Here is a 16,809-nt window from a genome sequence, read left to right as displayed (position 1 = left end):
AACTGCGGACCAAGTGCAGGAGGTCGTGGAGAAAAAAAGTTGTTTGATTGCAGGCTTCTTCACATAAAGTACTTATTCTTGCAAACGGGTGTTCACTTAGTTAATTTGTACTACCGGAGCCGTGATTCAAGCTTTTTGCTAGTTTACGAATTCGTGGACGCTTTTTTGCGTGAAGGTGGACCCACCGGCTCAATCCAAACCTGTCGGCGCCGGTGAATAGGATGCAGGGCGAGGTAAACTTTAATATGATTCAGTTCCTGTCGGGCCATGGATGTTTCAGAGAGTATCTACATCTGTTCGGGCACGCGACTTCACCATTGTGGAAACGACGAGGAGACATCGGAGCACGTTGTCTTCGTACGTTCAAGGCTATACGAAGGGATTTCTTACAGGGAATTCACTAAAATTCTCCGGAAAATGCCACCTAAAACGCTGCCAGAAATTTCCCCCACAAAAAAAAAAGTTTCTCCGTAGATTTCTCCAGCAATTTCTCCGGCAATCTTCGAAAAAAATCTCTTCCATTTCCTCCAAGATTAAATTCGGATATTTGCCAAGGAATTCTCTTGTAAATTCCACCAGAATTTCATCCATAAGTTCTCCAACAATTGTTTTTCGGTAACTCCACCAGGAGTTGTTACCCGCTAGCTACCGGAGCTAAGAAACGAGACAATTACAGGGTCAATTTCTCTTCTGACCGTTATACCTACCACTCACCAAAGAAACTCATCTTCAGCAGGAGCATACACACCTCTGTGTGTTTCGCGACACTTGCCAATCAATGGGACAAAGTGGGAATATCGACAAACAACGTCGTAGAAAAGGGAGCTCAAAAGCTGTCCCCGGGAAAGGATTCGCTCATATCACAAAGGGCGAGGCTTGGTGACTCCTTTTGAGTCCGGAAAGAGGTCGACAAAAGTAGAAAACTGTGGTGTACTAACCAAGGGAATGCTTGCTTCTTAAGGAAAAGCGCTACTCAACAGTTTATAATTTTACATACTATATATTGCCCCGACATGGGCGTTTCTAACCAGTGACGTCGAAACATGCTTGGGGTACTTGCGGTTTCGCCTTTGGGGCTCTAGCTGGGGACGGCCGATGGACCTCGTCGATGGGGCTCCGTTGACAGTAGCGATGTTTTCGATAGGGATACCAATTCTCTGTGCGGCATTCGAGAGTAACGACCGACTCACGGGATAACGACATCTTATCCCTCCGTGATCGACAGGATTGGCCGGTGCGCAGGTGGGACGAGGGCTGCAACGCTTCTCTGCTTATGGTGCACAGGATAACGACGATTCAGGCCCAATTTCGGATGGCGCAAGAAGCATCCAGCTTGGTGGAGGCGCGCGGGCTTGACTTGGGACGAAATTCCGATGTTCGGTGACGGGTTCGACTCGATTTTGGACGGTACGAGTGTGCTCCGGCTTGGCAGAGGCGCTCGAGCTTGAAGGTGGACGAAATTCCGATGTTCGTCGACGGGTTCGACTCAATTCTGGACGGTACGAGGAGGCTCCGGCTTGGCAGAGGCGCTTGGGCTTGACGGTGGACGAAAATCCGGTAATCGGTGACGGTTTAGGCTCGATTTCGACCGGTACGAGCGGGACTTCTTCGTCGGCGGCGGGCAAGCTCGAATTTTAACGGTACGAGCTGGCTTGTGGCGTTGGCGACGGCCCCCGACTTGATTTCGGACGAAGCGACCTGGCTGGTGGTGTACGCCAACTGTTTCCGGACTGATTTCGGCGATCTGGCGGGGGGTTCGACGACGGTAAACGATTGGCGAGAGCAATGGCCGACGGCTCGGAACAAAGGTGCGGTCTGGCACACACAATGGCGTTTCACAATGGCGGAACCTACCACGTGACTCGATCGGAACGCCGGCGATGTTGAAAAAATCCCAATTCGGTCCGGAACTATAGTATGCGACGGGAATTTGGGTGCGCTGGTTAGGGAATCGGTCCAACTTTCGCCCTGGGGAATGCCAAATCACCACCTGTTTGCACCAAGGAATAGAAGAGAAGAAAAAGGCCCACTAGGACCTGCCCACGTGATTAGACCCCATGTGACGTCACTTTCTTGGCTCTCCTATTGAATATTCGTTTGTCTAAAGACTAACTAATTAATGAATTAATTAATATAATTCAAATACACTGGGTTTTTGCTCTGCCTAAACACTCCTATCTCTATCAACAATAAGAAAGAAATCGAACAATAGTTTTACTACACTTTTGACGCAGGATTTATTCTAACAAAGATCACCGTACTCACAATCTAAAGCTATGTCCATTTAGAATCCGGAATCATTTATTGTATTGCAGCGGCACGGAAAGAGACCGCTGCAAGAATTCTTTTACAGCGGTTTGTCTACCTAGGCACCCACTTGCTGTGGTATAAATTTCACGATGTTTCGTGCAGTGAGTCAAAGATTATTCCAGATGGAAGCCGAAAGGAGAGAAAAAAAATTGCACACCCACGTTGATAATCCTGCTCATCGACGATGGAACCTACGTCAAAATAGATTTCGGACAGCTTCCTAGTCAAAAATTCTACATGGCGACGGCACGAGGAGTAGTTCCTGCGAAGTTTAAGTTTGCTTTTTAGACAAACTTGCAAAAAAATCAGATGAATTTAGCAAGAGATATGCAGCTGTGGAGCAAAGACCTAAGTGTTTGTGACGAATAAGACGATGGACTCGAAGCTGTACAAGAAGGAATGTCTCAAAAACCGCGGTCTACCTTCCATAAAGCAGATAAAGGTCCCGTGAAGTTTTGGCCAGATTTGGCGAGTTGCCACTACAGCCGGGAAGTCATCCAGTGGTACCGCGATAATAACGAAGATTTCATCGATAAAATATCCACGCAACTGCCCACAGCTCCGGCCCATCGAGACATTTTGGGCAGTAATGAAACGGAAGCTTAAGAAAAGTGGAAAAATAGCTCGGGACGCGACTCAGATGACCAAAATGTGGAACAAATGTGCCAAGGAAGTTGACTTCGGAGGTGTGCAACTTTTGATGAGAGGAATAAAGAAGAAGGTGCGAATTTTCACTAGAAACAAAAAGAAATGATTTGTATCATAATACTTTCCTTGAAGTACACCCGATTCTTTTTTTACACGGATTATTTTCACACGGATTTTTTTTACACGGCTTTTTTTACACGGATTCTTGAAATAACACGGATTTTTTTTGCACGGTTTCTCGAAATAGCACGGATTTTTTTTACACGGATTCTCGAAATAACACGGATTTTTTTTACACGGATTTATTTTTACACGGAACGCATCCCCCAGATTAACAAAGACCCGGTTACTTTTTTTACACGGATAATTTTTGCACGGCTTTTTTTACACGGTTTCTCGAAATAGCACGGATTTTTTTTGCACGGTTTCTCGAAATAACACGGATTATTTTTACACGGATTTTTTTCACACGGCACGCATCCCCCGTGTAAAAAAAGAATCGGGTGTACAGTAAATTACCTTTGTTTTGATGTATTAACCTTATTTGTACGTCAATCCGTTACCGAGATACAGATGGTTTCATGATTCCGGATTCTAAATGGACATAGCTTTATTCCGTACTAATTTCGTGCCACCACTATTTGCTACTACTATTAACCAAGCTTTTTGGCTAATAACATTAGTTTTTCTATTTGCCGAAAAGAATAAGCACAAGCATAAGATTTTTTCGTAAATTCCCTCAGGAATTCTTCGGGAGATTCCTCCAGAAAATTCTCCAACATTACTTCTTTAAATCTACGCATTCACATATTGCTTCTACTGCCGTTTGTTGCAAACTTAATTCATCGTAAAATCACATCCGAGTCATATGAAAACAATTGAAGTCTAACAAAATGTCGGCCTACTGCGGCCAGGATTCGCGTTGGTGGTTTTGTAAGGTGATATTACATTAATATGTCTAAATGTGCAATGCTTTCGAATTAAGAAAGAAATTATTTCGTCGTCGAAGTCTCCGTTGCCGTGTGCTAGATGCACAACCGGGGACTAGGCCGAGTAGATTACGATAAAATTCAACCAGTTATGAGTTGGTGAACCGACCTTGGGAGTCTTGGGACCCGGCTGATTGGCTTCGCTTCGAGGATAACCTCCTTCACTGGAGAATTCTTTATCGAAGTATGCTTGATCCGCCTTCGACTGTCACAATGCCAGCTACTTTAACGCAGGGGCTAGGTATACAGATGATAAGAAAAATGAGTGATGTTCAAGTAATGCAGAATGGTATTGGCTACGTGGCTCTACGTTTCAACTGGGACTTGGCCTGGTTATCAACTTCTGTATGCCCGCCATGCATAAATACGTATCTTGTGTGGCAAGTACAATGAATACACCATATCCAGGTTGTCGAGAATGTTTCCCACCCGCAAACATCCTAGACCGGATCGAGAATCGAAATCGCCATATCGAGATTTAAAATCCTATGCCTTTGCTCACTAGGCTAACATCTATGAAGGCACGAGGAAGAATCAAATGGAAAGATCTTATAAGATAATATATTATAGTACTAGTTGAACCTGCCCGATCTCGCCCGGGTGTTTTGTTTTCGACTAAATTGTCAATCCTTTATTTGATTGCAGCGTCGCACTCTAGATTGATTTCAGTTCGAATTCGATGACTTTTTAGAACTCATAAAATCATTGCATTTTGACATTTTTCAACTTTCCCGGTAAAATTTCTCATCTTTTCATTTATATAAAACACAGCTGATCTAAAGACGAATCGATTAGTGATAAAATCTTGCAAATCGGTCTATCCGTTCGTTAGCTATATTGCCTCAAAGGAAATGCAAACTCATTTTTATATATCTTGCGGTCCCAGGAGGATGAACGGTAACAAAAGAAGAAGAAGAGCAGGTTTTTTCCTCAGGCGAGGTTTTTCCTCCCAAAGAGAAGTTTTTTGAAATTCTTCGATGGCGTTGCACAAGCTAGAATTTGAGGCAGTTGCAGAATGCACGTGATGGGCTTCGTTGATTCACGTGGTAACAAAAATCAGATGGCCCACTTCACGTTCATGTTCACCATATCGATTTATTTATTTTTTCATACATGCTACATTTCGCCGCGTACTTAGATAACACCGAGTTCTTTGTTTTTGTGTCATAAAAAACCTCATTTTATGTTGCAAAAAACAACCCGAGAACTCTGGGGATCACATACTGATGTTAGACATATTTCTGCAAGAGACAAAATTACCATCACATATCGCCAAAAGCAACTTAAGGTCTATTATAATGAAGGAATTTTTATAAGGTTTCCAATTAAAGAAGAATGTGAGCACATACTGGAAACCAATGGATGCTAACTGCAGTAGTTCGATATCGATTTCCGCGCGTTCCGTCATGCATTGATATTTAAAATAACATCTTAATGGTCAGATTATTGATTGTTTGCAAACAAGACATACCACTTTGACCGGGGAAGCACATTCTTTAGCGACATTCCTGCAGGCGTAATTTCTTATCTAAACAACACAAACATCTGACCGCTGCGCGAGAACAAGTCGTTCTTCTAGGCTCTACCAATAAAAGTAACCCGTGTGTTAAACTCCAGTGCAGAAGATTTTCCACCGCCACAGTAACAGAATGGCATACTTACTAATTTGGATCCTCGCGATTCTCGCAAGTTGGGCATCTCTCGGCTCTACCCAGGAACTCAAATGTACCTCCCCGTCAAACTTCTACATCTCTAGAGTTACGGTAAGTGGCACGATGTCACCACGTGAATTTTTAACTTTACTCCGCATCCACTACAGCACAACTGGATCGGTGCCGCCGAGTACTGCCACCTGCTTGGAATGCGAATGGCCGTAATCGATACGGAGGCCAAGCAGCGCGAAATCGTCCGGCTGGCGGAGCACTCGCTGGTGTTCAACGCGACCAAAACGGATCTGTGGATCGGGGCGAGCGATCTGTCCCAGGAGGGTACCTTTGTGTGGCTTGAAACCGGCATAGAAGTGAGTACGACCTATAGCAACTGGGCTTACGGCCAGCCCGATAATATTAGGAACAACGAGCACTGTCTTCATGTGTGGTACGAACCCGCACTGGAACGACTGGGAGTGCGACCGGAGGTTGGTAGTGGTTTGCGAGAACATCGCCTGAGATTTGGCTATTAGAATAAATTGACTATTTCATAAGAATGGTATCAATTAGAAATTGAAGAAAGATCCAATGTACTGCACACGACACACGAAAAATAATGCTATTTACTAGAGTAATCGAAGTTTGATCAATGCCAGAATAGGTAAAATTTGGGTCCTAAAAGTCCACTAGGTGATAAATTTCCGATATTTGATTAATCATTCTACACAGGTCTATACATAAATTCATTATTTGACGTTTGTGTTGAAAAGCATTTGTAATGAACTCGATATAAAAATTTGGTCCATTGTCTGAAATATTTTTCGGAATATTATTTTTCGTGCTTTGTTCTTTGAAAATCTTAGAATAAATCATTCTTCTTCTTTTCTTTTTCTTCTCACTTTTTTGTGTCTACTTTTTGTCTTTTCCGTATTTAATTTATTTTTTCTTTTTCATCTTTCTAGTAGATGGAAAAGATTCAAATAGTGAAACAATTTTTCTTTATAAAACGTTTCTTTTTATAATTTTTCAATTTGCTTCTTACATCTTCAATTCGTCGTAATACCTCATTTTTACATTTTACTTCTCACTCATGCGAGAAAAAAATTCTACAGGTTCCACCGAGATTTGAACTCGGATCGTTGGATTCAGAGTCCAAAGTGCTAACCATTACACCATGGAACCAACTGATTGTTATCAACAAGAGTATCGTCGTATCCAAAGTGCAATGGATGAGTTTCTATTTTTTCTTTCATTCCGTCTTTATGGTAGGCATGTTTGAACTTAACTGCGACCCTGCAGACCGAAATTGTATCCCAAATTTTAAATAAACTTGTGGTTTCGAATGGGATGATTTTAGATTTATGTTACAACAAACAATCAACATTCTAGTTGTATTATCTGCCACCGTATGCTGTTTCACTTTATTTCACGAAGCAACAACACACACATGCTTCAAAATCTTGATCAGTACAAATGTAAAGATTGGTCATCGGTCCAAGATGCGTTCTGTCACATTCCTATTGACTTTTATACGGGAAACATGATTAGAATCATTCACCGGTGATTATTCAACCATTGTGTGCCTAATTCGAGCCACAGTTAGACTTCCTTATCCGCAAAAACATTTCCATATTTGCGTCAAAATTGTGCATTCCCAGGTAGTAGTATGCTGTTTGCAATTACAACCGTTATCGGTAGGACCAACCTCAGTTTAACAACGAGGTTATCATCATCTGATGGGCGATGATGAAGAGTGACTGCACTGCACGCACGCCCTTGCCCTTTCGTTTGACACATCCACTGCCGCCGCAAGTGCTGACCATTTTGCGAACCGTTTTCTGGTCATAATTTAATTTTGGCGCTTTTCAGCAGATTCCGTCGACCGTATGATGGACGTAATTTTTGGGGGGATCCGGGAGTCTTTTTTACTGCCGTAGAACGACCAGCATCGAGCAGCGAGCGTTCTCACTCATTCTCGGTGTGTTTGTTGGTTCACAGAGTAGGTTGACTGCAGGCTATAATCGATGTAAACAGTCAGCCCCCACCATAGGTTTTTCGACCCCAACTGCAGTCACTGCTGCACTGACGGGATGATAACCGCAGGTACATCTGGGGTACGGTTTGTTCAGTGGTTTAACAATTGCTGAGGAAAGAATCATTTCGGTATTATAATCTTTTGTAGATTACCGCATCAGGAGCTAACCCCTTCTTCTGTTAGATCACAGGGATATCTTTAACCAATATCAAATATTAGATAAGACACAGCTAAAGACACGGCTAAAACTCTGAACTGATGAATTCCTTTTTCAGTTTCATTTTTTTAGACTAAAATAAAAATTCACACTAAAAAATAAAAAATTTCCTAAAAAATAGGAAATTGCCAATTAAGAAACCAGGGTAATAAATGAATATAAAATTTCCACGAATAATGCAAAATTTATATAAACAATTGAGAATTTTCCACAAAACAAATATAAATTAGCAATTGTAATTATAAAAGAAGAATTTTCCATAAATAAGTTAAAATGTTCTTAGGAAAAAAATATAAATTTGGCATAAATAAATCCAAATAGCAGTAAACAATTACAACATTTTCCACAAAATATTTTTTTAGCCTAGCATAGCATATGTGATTGTACAAATCGTGGGTGGCTATACAATGCTCAATTGAACAATATACTGTATATGAATACAGTAGCAGTTGTATTCCTAGCCACGTCCTCACGGAAATCACGGAAGGAAGGGAAGGAATGTTAGTTCAACATCTACTAGTTAAGATGCAGGGAACCCATACTACCTTCATGGATGTCTCGAGAAGAAAAATTTGTGTTAGTGGGTAAGCTGAATATTAGGGAGCAATATTCGATTCGAATTTTTATAATTATAATTTTATAATTTTTCAACTTGCTTCTTACTTCTTGAATTCAAAATACTTCATTCTTACATTTTAATACTCACCCATGCGAGAAAAAAATTCTACAGGTTCCACCGAGATTTGAACTCGGATCGTTGGATTCAGAGTCCAAAGTGCTAACCATTACACCATGGAACCAACTGCTTGATGATAAAAAGAGTATCGTCATATCCCAAGTGCAGTGGATGATTTTCAACTTTTTCTTTCATTCCGTCTTTATGGTAGGCATGTTGCAATTTAGCATAGCATAGCATACCAGGGACCTCCATTCGACAATATAAAGCGTTTGTCAATAATTGATCCTCATTTCGACCGCACAGAACAACAAAATCGGCCCGCGCGAACTATCTGCTTACTGAGCAAAATCACGACACAACAGGCACTGATTGATTTTAATTTCGACCGCACAGAAACATGACAAAATAGGCACGCATTTTATTTTCTTTTATAATCGTAATTTATACTTTAAAAAGTTCTAATTTGCTTTTGCTTTGTGGAAAATTATCAATGAATCGCCTAATTGAAGCGTGCATATCCGGGTAGAAAAAAAAACAGCAAAATAATATAAAATTTTACTATTAATTTTAACTATAAACTGAATAGCAAAATCTGATATTAGTTTGTTTGATATAGTTGCTAAAATAGCAAAAATAATAACAGACAACTCATTTTGCTATTATAATAACAAACGAATAATTTTCTGCATTGTATAAATTAACGTGTCGAATGTAAAATTAATTCATACCCTCCACTTATGTTGAATCCATCGAAATATTTAAAATGACGCCAGAAAATTGAAATTTGTTCAAAATGAGCTTTATATAACTTTGCTTTAATTCAAAATGTGTTCTGCATTTGTTGTTGTGCTCTTTCTTACAATAACATATAAATAACTAATTTTACTATCATAACAAAACTTGTTGTTGGGATGTTATTTTATGTTATTTATGAATAACATATAATAACTAAATTTGATATCATAGCAAAATTTGTTATTATTATGTTATTTGTTTGTTATTCACCTCTACCCGGGTACAGCGGCACACTAGCTGAGTTAACTTTCGGAAATCAGTATGGCGAAAGAAATCTAAGGTTTAATATCTGGAAAATGAGCACCATAATCAACCAAATATTTGGTAGGCGTAGTAGCGGACACCTGCCTGCATAACTGATACCAAATAGTTTTTCGTGAAAAGCTCCTACTGTTGAGACTTTTGCCATAAAAACTTCAGATGGTTAACTGATGTTGGCTATTTTTACATATACATAGGAAACCAATCACTGTATGAGATTCATTGTTTATGGAATATTTGCATTCTTTGTGGAAATTTTATATTTATTTAGTGCTCATACACTAATTTCTTTATTGCCAATTTCCTATTTTTTATGGGAAATTTTCAGTTCTTCATGAAAATTGTGTTTTGCTGCCCTTTTTGGATTCATTAACGTTTTGCGAAAATTCTCAATTACCATTTATAAAAATTGTATGACCGCAACGGGATTCGAACCTAGAATATCAAAAAATGGCGTTGGGGTGCACTCACTCTAGCCACCCTACCACATCATCTGCACTTAGTGGTTATGTGCGAATTACGATCCTTGCAGTCGAATTCCGAAGGTTCAAGAAAAAATTTAAAAACATGTGAGAAGAAGAAACTTTAGCTTAGCTTTAGCTTAGCGTTAGCTTAGCTTTAGCTTAGCTTTAGCTTAGCTTTAGCTTAGCTTTAGCTTAGCTTTAGCTTAGCTTTAGCTTAGCTTTAGCTTAGCTTTAGCTTAGCTTTAGCTTAGCTTTAGCTTAGCTTTAGCTTAGCTTTAGCTTAGCTTTAGCTTAGCTTTAGCTTAGCTTTAGCTTAGCTTTAGCTTAGCTTTAGCTTAGCTTTAGCTTAGCTTTAGCTTAGCTTTTAGCAAGCTTTTAGCTTAGCTTTAGCTTAGCTTTAGCTTTAGCTTAGCTTTAGCTTAGCTTTAGCTTAGCTTTAGCTTAGCTTTAGCTTAGCTTTAGCTTAGCTTTAGCTTAGCTTTAGCTTAGCTTTAGCTTAGCTTTAGCTTAGCTGTAGCCCAGTCAACATTTTGGTACCTATAACTCTTGATATATGTTATTATATAAGAACCAACTGAATCGTATATACTGCACAGATTGGCTATATACGTACCAAAGTGGAGGCGATATAGGTACATTCGATTTTATTTCACGATTTTTCCCGACATCATACGAACAGTATTACGATTAAACATTAAAATATGAAAAATAAAAAAAATCTCACCAGCACCAAGGCTCGAACATGCGATCTTTGGATTTGCAGGCGGATACTGTACCACCGCACCGTACTGCACATCTTGAAGTGAATTGGATTTGTGTCCAACATAAACTACACAATTTATATCGTTACAACTGCTTAAAACTTCTACAAGCCATTTGGACTGAAGTGGTTTCGATTGTATTACGATGCACATAGACATTCATTCGCACTGATATAGGATATTGCAAGGAATATAAGTCATTACGAGATTTTATTTACACTATTACGATTGATTTTCACTATGGTGAAAATTATCGTATACGATACATTCAATACAACATTTTTCGTCAATAATCTGACAATGTTTGACATACATTGAAATTCAGATTTTTTATGGACGAAAATGCGACTTTATTTGATGTTTGTTATACGATATGTGGTTTACTGGGAGCTTAGCTTTAGCTTAGCTTTAGCTTAGCTTTAGCTTAGCTTTAGCTTAGCTTTAGCTTAGCTTTAGCTTAGCTTTAGCTTAGCTTTAGCTTAGCTTTAGCTTAGCTTTAGCTTAGCTAGCTTAGCTGTTAGGCTAGCTTTAGGCCTTTAGGCTGAGCTTAGGCTCCAGGCTGAGGCAGGCTGACCCGGGCTGAGGCCCTGGGCGGAGCCAGTTGACCCAGGCTGAGCCCCTGTTCCAGGCTGCCAGGCTGGGCACTCCACAGAGGCAGCCCAGGCTGCAGGCTGTTCCCACCTGGGAGCTGGTCAGCCCCTGTTCCGGGCTGAGCAGGGCTGAGCACCAGGCCCCCAGGCCACCCCGGGCCAGGCTCCCTGGGCCACCCCAGGCGCTGAGCCTGTGCGGGCTGACGGCTGGGGCAGGCTGGGCCAGGGTCTGTTGGGCTGAGCTGGGCTCCACCTGTCTGGCCCAGCTGCCCCGGGCGGGCTCATCTGTTCAGCCCAGGCTGGCCCAGACGGGCCCAGGCTCCCACCACAGGCTGAGGCGTGGCCCAGGCCACCCCAGGCTGAGCTCTGTGGCTGGGCCCCGGCAGGCGGGCTCCAGGCTGGGCAGGCTCAGCCTCAGCCGGGCTGGGGCGGGCAGGCCTGTTCCAGGCTTTAGCCAGGCTGAGCCAGGCCCTGTTCCCCTGAGCTGGCCCAGGCTGACCCCAGGCAGGCAGGCGGGCTGAGCAGGGCTGAGGCCCATCTGTTCCAGGCCCCGGGGCACCACTCCATGAGGCTCCAGGCCCTGTTCGAGGCTGAGGCCCACCACCAGGCTGAGCCCACCTGGCCCCAGCCTGTTCCACCCGGGCTGCACCCACCACCCGGAGCCTGTTCCCAGGCCAGGCTGGGCGGAGCCTGGGCTCACTCAGGGCCCAGGCTGGGGCACCAGGCTGGAGCCCACCCCACTGGGGCCTGTTCACTCCAGCCGGCTGTTGCACCAGCCTGTTCGGGGGCTGTTCCCCTGGGGCCTCAGCCCACCAGGGCTCCCAGGCCCCAGCACGGGCGCCCCTGTCTGAGGCTCCAAGCTCCCACCTGACGGGCACTCCCTGGGCTCAGCCCCAGGCTGGCTCCCAGGCCCACCCCACGAGCTGAGCCCCAGGCCTCAGGCACCTGAGCACCTGACCCCAGCCCCAGCAGGCTTCCAGCAGGCGGACCTGAGCCCGGGCTGAGCGGGCTGAGCAGGCTGTTCCAGGCTGAGGCCTCTGGTGAGCTGAGCCAGGCTGAGCAGGCTGAGCCAGGCTGCCACCCTGAGCCAGGCTGAGCAGGCTGACCAGGCGGGCTGGGCCTGGGCCAGGGCCAGCACCAGCCCCGGGCTGAGCCCAGGCACCGGGCCCAGCCCCTGAGGCCTGGGCTGTTCCACCCCGGAGGCTGAGCCCAGCAGGCGGGCTGGGGCGGGCTGGGAGCCCCAGGGCCAGGCTGAGCCCAGGCTGAGCACCGGGCTGTTCCAGCCCAGCCCAGGGCTCCCAGGGCTCCCAGCCCACCCCCAGGCACGGGCTGGGGCGGGCTGGGCACCTGGGCTGGCCAGCCCAGGCTGTGTTCCCAGGCAGCTGGGCCCACTCCCCAGCTCCAGCCCCAGCCCCAGCACCCCAAGCCCCTGAGCCCACCCAGCCCTGTTCCTGAGCCCCACCCAGCCCCACCAGCTCCCCAGTTTCCACCCCAGGCCTCACCTGCTCCTGTTCCAGCCAGCCGGGCTGAGCTGAACTTAGCCCCACCCCACCCCACCAGCTCACCCTGTTCAGCAACGGCTGGGCCTGGGCGGAGCTGGGCACTGAGCTCCCTGGCTCCCCAGCTGAGCCCTGCTCAGCTGTACCCGGGCTGAGCAGGCTCCCAGCCGGGCTCCCACCTTATCCCAGCCTAGCTTTAGCTTAGCTTCAGCTTTAGCACGGGCTTAGCTTTAGCTTAGCAGGCTCCCTGAGCTTAGCTTCAGCTTAGCTTTAGCTTAGCTTTAGCTTAGCTTTAGCTTAGCTTTAGCTTAGCTTTAGCTTAGCTTTAGCTTAGCTTTAGCTTAGCTTTAGCTTAGCTTTAGCTTAGCTTTAGCTTAGCTTTAGCTTAGCTTTAGCTTAGCTTTAGCGACGAGAAAAAAATCACACCATGAACGCATGGTGGCAATTCCACCGAAAGGGCGCGCAACGCTTACACGATCTTCCAAATACTTATCTATTACCTTCCCTATCCTCGACGAGAAAAAAGTTACACCTTGCACGCCTGGTGGCACATGCCAACAATCACGAGACTATTTTGTGTTCTATTACAAACGTGTCTAATCTTGCGCTAATTTATTTACTTACCGACCGCACAATGCGCGAACCCGGATCTCGCGACTATTTTTCGTCTTAATATGAGCGCGTCAAATCTTGCACTTCTGTCGTACGACCGAGCCCTTTGGTCGAAAATGCCGTTTGGTCGAAATAATCGTTTGGCAGAAAGGGTCATTTGGACGACTGAATTTTCAGCCAAGGCCAGTTAGGGCAAACAATTCTTTGGGCCAAATTATCAGTTTTTCCGATTGTTTCTTTCGGCTGTATGTCGCTTCCAGCCAAATTACATTTTCAACCAAATCATTTTTGATCTAATAATAGTTTCGGGCAAATCGGCACCAACATTTCATAGGGGCGAAACTGGTTTTATAAAAAAAGAGCTTCTCACGTCGCTGGTGCGTCAACCAACCAGTCAACCCCAACCACGTGATCCAGCACCATCTAATGAAAGAAGAGGATTCGCTGCTTCCATCAGTGGTGTTGCATTGCATGGGTGGATTCAAGTTGACCCACCAGCGACGTGAGAAGCTCTTTTTACAAAAGCAGTTTAAAATGTTGGTGCCGAAATGTATTGTTCAGCCAAACGAAATTCGGCTCGATGTCTTTCGACTTAACATGTTATTCGGCTAAGTGGTATTCGAACGACTGGCTTTCCGCCGAATGACTTTTTGGCGGAGGCCACAAGGCTGGAAGGTGTTTGACTAGATTTATCATATGGCCGACACCCTTCCGGCCGAAAACATCGTTTAGCCGAAATAGACATAATAAATGTCGTTCGGCCGAACTGGTTAATATAGATTCGTTTGACCAAATAGGTCATTTGACCGAAAATGCTGACTATTCCTTCCTAATGGCATTTTCGGTCAGATTTCTTATACGATCAAACGACCATTTCGACCAAACGACCTGTTGGGCAAACGCTTAGGTCAAAAAAAAAATCGGCCTGACTGTTTTTGATCTAATAACCGTTCCGCCTGATTGATTATTTTAGCCAAATGGCTTCTCAACGAATATTTTTTGGCCTGACGACGCTTCTCCCTTTTAATAATTTCTAGTGGAATTGCCGAAGAACTTATTATAAACAATACACAGAAATTCCTTTAAAATTTTCCTTTTAAATATATAAAGCAATATTGAAACTTTTCGTTTCGTCGTTAAAAATATTGGCACTTGTCTTCAGCGACTGCTTCCCCGATAGACCATTTGTACATGTTATTCTGCTATACATAAATAATAATACTGTTAAAACTTGCATTTGTCAATAAAAAATCAGCTAAAAGCTCAATTTTTTGACAAAAGTGCACTCACACAATCAATCGACGGTAATTGTCAAAAATCAGGGTTACCAATTCAAAAACTATCCCCTTGTCGCTGAGTCTGGCGCTAAGTGCTCGACGCGGAAACTCAAAGGTGGGAATCATATTTTGGAATTTATGCGCAATACAAAAAAGAATCGTGATAATAATAAAAAAATACGTAGCAATTCTGAAGAGTTTTAGTAGAAATTTTCCGTGGAAACTTCGAAAAAATTTCCGTATGATTTTTTTTTAAATCGCGTGCAAATTCTGTATAATTTTCTATGGAAATTCTGAACCATTTTTAAATGAAATACAAAGAATTTGTTGTTTGATTCTACATTTTGTAACAATCTCCTGCGGAAATTTTCCATAGAAATTTCGGAGAATTTCTGTAAAAAAAAGTCCAGGGAGGTTGCCGTGAAACATTTCAAAGATTCTTGCGAATATTTCCAAGAATTTTATGCGTGAATTTCTGTATAATACTTAACAGCTATTTCGAAGAACTTTCCGTGGGTATTCCGAACAATTTTCTGTAGAAATTTGAAACATTTCTCGTAAAAAATCTAAATAATTTTCTCGTGTGAATTTCGAAGATTTTTTCACGTAATATATTCCAAACAATTTTATTTTAGAATTCAAAAGAGGTTCCCTGGAAATTGCAAAGAAATTCTTGTGAAAACTTCTAATTAGTTTCCGTGGTAATCCGAAAGTAATTTCCAAATTAATCTTTTTGAAAAACCTAGAGAATTTTGAAATTTATCAGATTTTTTCGGTGGTTTTTAAAATGTTCTCTCCTCAATGTCTTGCATATGTCCGAAAAAATCCGGAAAAATATCTTTATGAAATGAACGCAAACGAACGAACGAACGAACGAAATGAACGATTTATTCGGACCGGCGCACACCTCTATGTGCAACTCTATATAATACACTCTGTTTACGATCTCGAAGACAGAAGACACCTGCGTTTGTTGTGAATATTCAAAGTGAAAATTTGGAAAATGTCCGACTTTGTTGTGAAAATGAAAGTGGGTGCAGTGGAGACGACTATAGTATACTGTATACAGTGTGTTCCTCGGAAATGCTAAGAACTCCATCATCATCGCCAACGACACCGCCAAACGTAGTAGCCATACTGGAATCATTTGCATTGACACCAACGGCATCGGAATCAGGTTCGGTTTTCAAAACAAAATAAAACTCAAATTTATCCACCAGTGGTGATTATGCCTTTCTCGATTCATTGTGTTGAATTCGAATTAATATGGTAAATGCAACGTAAATTGCCTACATTTTGGCGGTTAAAAGCTTTGATGCGATTATATCACGCTACTTAAGAATTACTCAACTATGAGAGTAATGGATTGCTTCACGGCTAAATTGATTAATGACTTGAAGTGTTCATGTAAACAGCGTATTTGTTAAAAGAAAAATATAAATATTATTCAAACCGAATGAGTTATTAACAAACAAAAACAATAGTGTCTAACTAGGAAAGTTTCTCCGTCGAATGAAACTAGTTGCACTCGAATCGGTCAAGTCCTTCTATATGAAACGTGTTTAACATTAAAAAAAATCCCGGGGCTATACACATCCACACACACACACACACACACACACACACACACACACACACACACACACACACACACACACACAGACGGGGGCAGATCCTGCTGGAATCCACGAATCAACGGGGGCAGATCCTGCTGGAATCACTGGCCATGTTGGATGTGGACTTGGCTAATGTCGGTACCAAAAGTACCTACAGCTGGAACGGTGCCCAGTCGATTATCGACGTTACGTTCTGGAGCCCTGGCCAAACGAGTAGTTCGAACTGGAGGGTAGATGATGGCTACACTCACAGCGACCACCTGGCGGTTCGCTACAGTATCGACTATACGACCAGCATTCAGCGGACGGAAGAAGGGACGAGGCCTAGCCCTCGTATGTGGAAGACATCGTACTTCGACGACGAGGTGTTTAAGGAAGCGCTCCGCCGCGAGCACAATACTCTCGGT

At 43.2% G+C, this 16,809-nt stretch overlaps 1 protein-coding gene, 1 long non-coding RNA gene and 2 other non-coding genes across 5 annotated transcripts in view; 2 read left to right on the top strand and 2 right to left on the bottom strand.

Annotated features, from left to right (window-relative positions):
• LOC134203940 (uncharacterized) overlaps positions 1 to 16,809 on the top strand; it is a 272,474-nt gene that overhangs the window by 22,907 nt on the left and 232,758 nt on the right. The window lies entirely within an intron of this gene.
• On the top strand, positions 5,587 to 6,275 carry LOC134202616 (C-type lectin mannose-binding isoform-like). Its single transcript, XM_062677667.1, has 2 exons — positions 5,587 to 5,710; positions 5,767 to 6,275. Exons 1-2 carry the CDS (start codon positions 5,597 to 5,599, stop codon positions 6,127 to 6,129), a joined length of 477 nt encoding a protein of 158 aa, XP_062533651.1. The 5' UTR covers positions 5,587 to 5,596; the 3' UTR covers positions 6,130 to 6,275.
• Positions 6,707 to 6,778, bottom strand: Trnaq-cug (transfer RNA glutamine (anticodon CUG)). Its single transcript has one exon. It is a non-coding gene; the product is annotated as a tRNA-Gln (tRNA).
• Trnaq-cug (transfer RNA glutamine (anticodon CUG)) lies at positions 8,577 to 8,648 on the bottom strand. Its single transcript has one exon. It is a non-coding gene; the product is annotated as a tRNA-Gln (tRNA).

This window comes from Armigeres subalbatus, chromosome 1 (assembly GCF_024139115.2).
Source record: "Armigeres subalbatus isolate Guangzhou_Male chromosome 1, GZ_Asu_2, whole genome shotgun sequence".
Taxonomy (NCBI): domain Eukaryota; kingdom Metazoa; phylum Arthropoda; class Insecta; order Diptera; family Culicidae; genus Armigeres; species Armigeres subalbatus.
Note: the sequence above shows the minus strand (reverse complement) of the source record. Positions and strands in the feature narration are given on the sequence as shown.

Coding starts and splice junctions, on each gene's coding strand:
- LOC134202616 (XM_062677667.1), top strand. CDS start 5,597: ATGGCATACTTACTAATTTGGATCCTCGCGATTCTCGCAAGTTGGGCA. Junction 5,711..5,766: donor TCTACATCTCTAGAGTTACG/GTAAGTGGCACG, acceptor CATCCACTACAG/CACAACTGGATCGGTGCCGC.